The sequence below is a fragment of the Onychomys torridus genome, chromosome 6 (genome assembly GCF_903995425.1).
Source record: "Onychomys torridus chromosome 6, mOncTor1.1, whole genome shotgun sequence".
NCBI classification, from domain to species: Eukaryota; Metazoa; Chordata; class Mammalia; order Rodentia; family Cricetidae; genus Onychomys; species Onychomys torridus.
The window spans coordinates 61,070,544-61,078,553 of NC_050448.1; the positions used below are offsets into that span (position 1 = coordinate 61,070,544).

The following is an 8,010-nucleotide window of genomic DNA, read 5'->3' on the forward strand; positions in this document are numbered from 1 at the left end:
GCCCCAAACAAGTCTCCTTCTCCTCCCGCAGCGGAGGCCACCCGAGGGGTGAGCCGAGGATGCAAATACAATGCCCAGCCGGCGCCTCTCCCCCACCCCCGATCGAGGAGGTGAGGGCATGCGGGCTTGGTCCAGACCAGGGGGACGAGGACGCCTCACCAGGCACGGTGATCCCCCGGGGCACCGGGCTGGGGGGAAACAAAGCTGCAGGAAGCCGGGCGCGGCGAGGCACCCGCGCGCACACAAAGCGGGGGATGCGCCCGGGGCGCAGGGGCCCGCGCACAAAGGCTCCGGGGCGCGCGCGGCTAGCGGTCCCTAAGCCCCCGCGTTGCCCGCCCCTGACCCGGCCTAGGGCCTCCGAGGGGGGACGCTGCGGTCGCAGGGCTGCAGCAGCCCGTCTTCCCCAGCCGCCCGGGTCCCCTTCCTCCGCGATCCCTCACAGATTTCAACAGTTCCCCAAAGAAAGGGGGGGGGCGGGGCGGCGAGGACAGCTAGCCCCGACGACGGGCTGACCTTGTCCCTGAGCCCCTCCCGGACGGCAGCAGGACAGCAGGACCTGGAAGACGCCCAGCAGAAGGTTCACGGCAGCGGCCGTGCGGCGGTAGGCGCCGGACTGCGGGCGCCGGAGCCCCGCCATGCTGGTGCTCGCCGCGCTCGCAGCGATCTCGTTCTCTCGCTTGCTGGCGCCGCGGCCGCCTAGCCGCGCCCCGGGCCCGCCCCCGCGCCCTGGCCCCGCCCCGGGCCCGGCCCCGCCCCCCGCTGTTGGGCCCGCCCCCGCAGCTGTTGGACTGCTGCTCGGCGCCCGCGCTCCGCTTGCTCCGGAGCGTGTGTGCTCGGCAGATAGAAGGGGGTGGGGGGTGGAGGGTGGAGGGTGGAGGGTGGAGGGCAGGGGGTGGGGATGGAACGCGGCGGGGAGCGGAGGGACGAGGACAATGCGAACGCTCGTGGCGCGCAGCACGTGCCCGAGGGCCCCCAGCAGCTCGACTCGACTCTGGGGGCTGGGACTCGCGGCCCACGGGGAGACGGTGTTCTCGTGAACTCTCGGTGGTGGTGGTGGTGGGGGGGAGGTTCTCTTTGTCGGTGGCCCCCGCGTCGCGGTGTGTGGGGACAGTAACGGGGAGGGGAGGGGCTCCTGGGAATGAATCATAGCCCGGCGCGAGGCCTTGAACAGGATATTAAGTGGAAATAATGCTGTGGTTGTCAGGAAACGCGAGTGCAGCCGCACAGCTCCTGCCAGTTGTGCAGCGAGGATATCCGGTGGCTGCGAGGTCTGTAATTTAGAATAAAAAGCTCTCCCAACACCCAAGAGGCTGACCTCAGCGCCGCGTGGCGGTAATGCGCTCGGCACCCTCGGTGGAGACCGTCCAAAGTCGTGACAGGTGGGAGAGCTTCGTCGTAGCTTAAGACCTTTCAGAGACCCTGCCAGTGTACCCACCTTCGGAATCAAACTGCAAAAGTGAGCCAGTCAACTAAACTGTAGTTGAAGTGTGTGGTCGCCTGCCCATCTCCAACGTTCATAAGCAGTGTAAGTCATATTTGGAAATATATTCTCTGCCTCAGTTTTTCAAGTTGGTTTGCTGGGTGCAGCAAACATAGCTTGTACGAAATATAGCGTGTGAGCTGTGCATTTTAAAGAAGGGGCATGATTGGTGCACACCTGTCTGCTTACATTGATCTAATCTTTAATTGCTTCTGGTGCCTTCCAGTCTAGACTACGGGAAAACGTGGTCACATAGCAGCAGGTCAGATGCTGGAGAAGGACAAACTGAACGACGGAAACTCTTCCTAACATGAGACAGTGAACCTAATCTCGCTGTCTGGATGTAACTCTAAATGAGGTTAAACCATCTGATTTTTTTTTTTTTCTTTTTTTTTGGCCAGGCTTAACATTTGACAAAAGCAGACATCCTCATGAAAAAGTCCCTTTGCTTTGCCTAACTTGAGCAACGCCAGCCATTTCTTACTTTTTTCCTCGTAAGGACCTCCTATCGCACCCCATTGTGACCTTTGTCCTCTTCATTTCACTTCTCTGGGTTTATATTTGCCCCTTGGACACTGAAATTCCCTCACTGTGTTAAAGGGCCTCAGAAAAACAAAAGAATATGCGCTGGGCTGAGGGTGTAGCCTGGCTAGCACGTGGGCTCTAGGCTCAATTCAGAGCGCTACAAGCCCAGCACTTACATAGTTCACATTAGGTGTTTTCAGTTGGTTTCTAATGAAAAGCTCCCTCACAGGCCTATTTCTTTACTGCATGTTAATTTTAAATCTCCTATACTAAGAAAGAAAGCAAACATTGACAGCAGGTTTAGTTTAAGAGCCACAATGTAAAACTCTACCTACTCTTAAAATTAGTTTACCTTTTTACTAATAAAGTCCTATGCTAAAAGTACCACACTATCCAGGAGAATTACTTCAGACTGAGGAATATTGCTGTAGGCCACATTTGAGTGCACTCATTTATTCTCCTACGGAAGGTTTCCCAGGATAGCTGATACTTTCGTGCTGAGGTCTTGACAAAGCGGGTAATGCTAGTTGACCGTTGTTCACCTAGCCTGAAGCATGTATCTGCAATCCCAGGAGGCTGGAGAAGGACCACACAGCTGTCTTCTTAGATAAATCTGACCCACTCAGCCTTCTCTGGAGGTATGATTCTTGCTGACTCACGAACAACAGGAAAGTGAGGGCCCATTAAGCAGCTCTCATGTTTAAAATTAGATTGTTCTCCAAAGATGACACTTGTGTATTTGTGCTGTGTTTCTGGAATCCCCGCTGTCAACAATAGAGAGTCAGAGGCTCTAAGAGAACTTGAGAAAAATCTTTATTCTTTTTATTTAACTTTGAGGATTTTTTTAAAGTTAAATCTACATCATCAGCTAAAAACAAAACAAAGCAAAAAACAATAACAACAAAAACCCATCGTTAACTCTGCCTGAAGGCCCAGGCCTATAAATTCTGGCTACCAGAAATGCTGAGGCAAGAGGGTAGAGAGCTCTCAAGGCCATCTTGGGGGCAACAGAGTTCATACAAAGACCACCTAGGCAATTTTGTGAGGCTTGGTCTCAGAATTAAAAAGGAAAAGCGAGCTGGGGATGTAGCTCAGTGGTAGGGCCCTTGCCCCATCCACAAGACCCTGGCTTTAGTCCTCAGCGCCATGGAACTACAATAACAAAATCAATTCCTATTTTAACAATGTTTTGAGTGCAGATGAAAAGCAAGTCTATACACAAATTATATCTCAACAGATCCTGCATAAAGTTGACTCACCTGGTAAGCCCCAATCACCTTAACCTCTAATCTAGAGAAGATTAGACGTGCCAAGTCAGGGAGTAACTGTGAAGATGAAATGAGATGAGGCATGGTAAACCCCTGGCATTCGGTACTCAATAAATGCAAGCAATCATGTTACTGTGTATTCCCATTGTGGAGGCACGCCACACCTACGAAGTATTACATTTGGAACTAATGCTTCAAATGCACGAATTACCTACTTACTGTCATATCATCTGTCACTCAAACACTGGGATAATTCATGTGCATGAAGCAGCCTCTTGCTGACCCATTTGTCCGTCGGTTTTAGGCCCTACCCCAATGAAACAAGACCAAGAGTTCCACTAAGGCGCCACCACCACTGGGATCTAGGCTTCTACTCTGGCTAGAAGGAAATGTCCACAGCAGTTAGAAACCTATGGTCCTATATTCCTGAGGTGCAACTGCCCCCTTTACTCCAAGGCACTCTTTTTGCTATGACTTTTTTTTTTAGAATTGTTATTATTCTCATTATTATTTGGCTAGGTTTCTAAATTGTTAGGAATAAGTTTCTTTCTTTATAAATTACCCAGTCTGCAGTATTAGGTGGTAAGAGTGAAAAACAAAATAAGCCATTATGCAATTTTCTTGGCAGCCTCTTCCTCCCAAGCCCAACCTTTCAAGCTTTTATGCCCTTCATATCCCCTCTGAATGGACTCTTACAGCCCTGGCTGACTATTGTCTATAAGAAGATGAGTCTCAATTTTTTGTTTGTTTGGTTTTTTGTTTTGTTTTGTTTTTCAAGACAGGGTTTCTCTGTGTAGCTTTGTGCCTTTCCTGGAACTCACTCTGTAGCCCCGGCTGGCCTTGAACTCACAGAGATCCACCTGGCTCTGCCTCCCCAGTGCTGGGATTAAAGGCATGCGCCGCCACCGCCCGGTGAGTCTCAAAATTTTACCCCAACTGGAAGTTCCACACTCCTGCTTGTCATCAATAGCTCCCGGTATGATGAGCATCTCAAACCTGACATGTCTCAAATTCTTAATTCTATCTATCCAAATGTATTACTCCCCTAGTTGTCTTCAGTTCAAGTTAATGGTACCACCATCTACCTAGGTCCTTGAACCAAAAGCCAGGAACCATATTTAATTCCTTTCCTTTATATCCTCTAAATTTATCGAAAAAAATCGTAATGTGTCCACTTCCAGAATATTCCCCACACCTTGCCTTCCCATCATCCCTGTCACCCCAGTGCATGCCCCCCACTCTCTCAGGCCTCTGAAACCTTTCACTGTTCTCTCTGCTTCCGTCCATGCGCCTTACATTTCCATTGTCCAGATGTGGAATGGCCAATTAAAAGTAGAGCTGAGGTTATGCCGTAACGCTCTCTCCAGTAGTTTCCTGTAGTAAAAATAGAATTTACCTCAGAGTAGAATTGTCCTGTGAGAACTATGAGAGCTCACCTTCTGGCCACTTCTCCTGGCTTTTCCAGTAACCAGTGCTCTTCGGCTCAATGGTCTTCATGTTCCAAAACCCACCAATACAGAGCCCATCTTTGAGCCGCCGTACTTTCTATCTTCTTTTAAACTTTTTTTTATTATACTTTATTTTACCCCTGGCCGGCCTGGAATTCACTGTTTGGACCAGCCTAACGTCAAATTCCCAGAGATCCAGGAGTCAGTCCTTTGTTCCATCGTTCAGGTGCCCGGGGAGCAAACACAGGATCAGTCTTAGAAGCAAGCACCTTTACCTGAGGAGTCATCTCAGCAGCCCTCTCTTTCCTTCTCCACTGAAATCCCTTTGTCCTGATGGTCACATCTGACACTTGCCATCCATCACTGTGACCAAGGAAGAGGGGCTGAAGTTAACCACGCTGAGCCCTAGTTCAAGGATGCCTGAAGCAAGGAGAGCATCTCATTCTACAGACTCGTTGACCAGTAGCCAAACCATGTGGCCAGGAACTATGTCCCGCAAGAGGAATGCCTCTTTCTAATCTGTCGCTGGAAACTTGTGGTACCTATCTATATGTCTTGTAGACTTCCGAAGAACCTGACGGAACTAGCGCTGTGACCCTTATTTGATTTAGAGACTCAGGCTGGGAGGGGAAACGACCTTCTCCATGCCCTACCTCTTGCTCATCTCGTCTCCTGAGGACAAAGAGACAAGAGCATAAATTAGAAAGCTCTCTCTTTTTTTTAAAGATCAGGTCTTAATTCTACTTGATATAGAATATCTACAGTAAATTCAGAAGTCCCTATGAAAACCCAGTTATAGTTGTTAAGCTTATGCAACAAGCTGCCGCAACTGGCTGCAAAACGGCCCACCCACGTGCCATTCCAGTGATCAATTACAGGCAAGGTAAAACTCAGTCAAAAGCTGCCATTCTCCCTTTGAGTCTCCATACATCTGAACATACAGACCTTGTCCTCTCTGGCTCATGGTCTACTGAGATAGTTATCCATATAAACCGCTAAGACAGAAAATACATTAACTTAGTTAGTTTTACCTTGTGATTGAAATTATCTGCTTGGGGAATCAAAATGTATACCACACTGCCATCCCTGCTTGCTTTTCTCCCTTATTCTTGGAAAAGATAAACTGCCCAAGAGCCACAAGCAAATTGAAGCAATGTCTTGGTAAGATGGTCTTAGGGAAACTATTATTCAAGATCCTACGTAAACCACAATGTGAGACCTGACCCTACTCTGGGAAACAGAAATGCTACCTTCTTTTTCAACTCCATTGCCATTTAAATCTTCATGTACAGTAACCCAGCCGCTGCTTTGAGAAAGGATGTTAGAAGTGCTCATATAGCATTTATGATGTGCCAAGCCCTGTTAAGTCATTCCATCCTTCCAATAACCCCCATTGGGGATAGGTTCTCATATTATTACCATTTTACACTCAGGAAAATACAGATACAACCTCTTAGTCCATTCAGGCTGCTGTATCAAAATACTCGACTGGGCAGTTTAAAAATGGCATAGATTATTGGTTCCCCACAATTCTGGAGGGAGCAGTCAACATAGATCCTGTGTCTGGTGAAGGCCCAGCTCCTAGTTCATATATGTTACCTATTTGATGTCTTCTCATCATGGAAGCAGCAAGGACGTTCTCTGAGGTCTCACCTAAGAGGCACTAATCCAATTCAGTAGGGTTCCTCCTTTATGTTAGTGACTTTTCTCACCACTGAGACAGAATATCTAACAGAAACAACTTGAGAGACACTAGGCTCCACCTCCTAAAGATTCCACAACTTCCCAAAACAGCAGCACCAGCTGGGGTGCTACCCAGGAGCCTGTGGGGGCACTTAATATTCAAATCGTAACAACTCTCAGGACCTACTCACTTCCCAAAGGTACCCCCTCCTAACACTACCACAAGTGAATTAGAGGAGGCACTACCATTTGGTTCACAGCACACAGATAAGAAAGGTGCAATTGCTCAGTCATAAGTCAGTAAGAGCAAATTAGAATTCAAAACACGTTCCTAATCTATACTTTTGGACATTGGGGCCATACTCCTTATAACATCCTCAAGTGAACCGATGATTAATGCTGACCACTGCTGTAACAGTGATCATTTGAATATATGTAACCAGATGGTGCTGGGTGTATAGCTCAGTGGTTGAGCACTTGCCTTGGCATCCTTGAGCCTTTGGGTTCAAATTTAAGAACAACAAAAAGCATGTAATTGGAAATACTAAACAAAAGACACCATGGCACCAGAAATGTAGCATACTTTTTAACAGACTGTCAAAACCACAGCGGCAGTTTCTGGTTATTGAATGTTCCATGGTTCCAGAAGCAACATTATATTGAGCAACCGAGATGGAGAGTATCTTCTTTCCAATTAACTGAGTAACCACGTTGTACTATATGAATTAAGTCCTGGCCCTCCAGCTGTCCCAGGAGCTCTCCAGACTCACTATACACCAGCTTCCAGAGCTAAATGACCATTTATCTGACTTAGCCATCTGAATAATCTCCCTGTAATGTGCTTCACAGCCTTTAAGGCCCTTTATGACTCATAAACTGATACAACCTCTAAAAGTCCTTTCCAGTCTGTCCTTGAGTGGTTTTCTGCCCTAACCTGATAGCTTGAAAGCAGAAACCTGAACTCTGAGAATTCATCAATTTTTACTGCTTCAAAATGTACCATGTAGAGAAACTTCACAGCTTCCTGGATCTGCGTGCTTTCAAATTACAGTCATGTTAGGTTTGGCACGTAATGTTCAAATAACAACCTGCTGGGTCAGCACTGGGGAGCCAGATATTATGAAGGAGGAGCGATAAAGGGAACCTGTTTTTTTGTTTTTTGTTTTTTTCTTTTCTTCCTTAGTACACCTGGCCAGCCAAGCTAGGGTCACTTGGCAAAGTTAATAAAAGTAAATCTAAAAGGGAGGGGCGTCTGAAGAAGCATTCAGATGGGCACTGCAGGAGAGTGATGGCTCATAAGAGATGGTCACCAAGTCAGCTTCGATGCCAGGCCAACAAAAACTATGGCCTTCACAGGTAGGTGCCCCCCTTCACTTCTTCCATTCGACACAGGTTTAAGTCACAGTCACCCGAGCCAAGATAAGGCTTCCTGACTCTGCCTCCAAAAGCTATCTAACAACTGACCACCAACTGAAAAAGGAACGCGTAGGTAAGCTTTGATCTACCCCCTTCCTGTGATGTCCTCTCTTTTCAAAAACTAACAAGAACAGGAAGAGCCAGCCACAGAGGCATGTGCCTGCAGTTCCAGCTACAGCAGGCTGTGGGG

General features: G+C 48.1%; 1 protein-coding gene across 8 annotated transcripts in view; it reads right to left on the reverse strand.

The window, feature by feature from the left end:
• Positions 1-683, reverse strand: part of Tmem131l (transmembrane 131 like) — a 140,882-nt gene extending 140,199 nt beyond the window's left edge. For all 8 annotated transcript variants that reach the window (XM_036190443.1, XM_036190445.1, XM_036190442.1 and 5 more), the window contains exon 1: positions 514-683. In XM_036190443.1, coding sequence (XP_036046336.1) covers positions 514-637 — 124 coding nt within the window. In that variant the 5' untranslated portion in view covers positions 638-683. The remainder of the gene's footprint in view (positions 1-513) is intronic.
• Between the last annotated feature and the right edge of the window lie 7,327 nt (positions 684-8,010).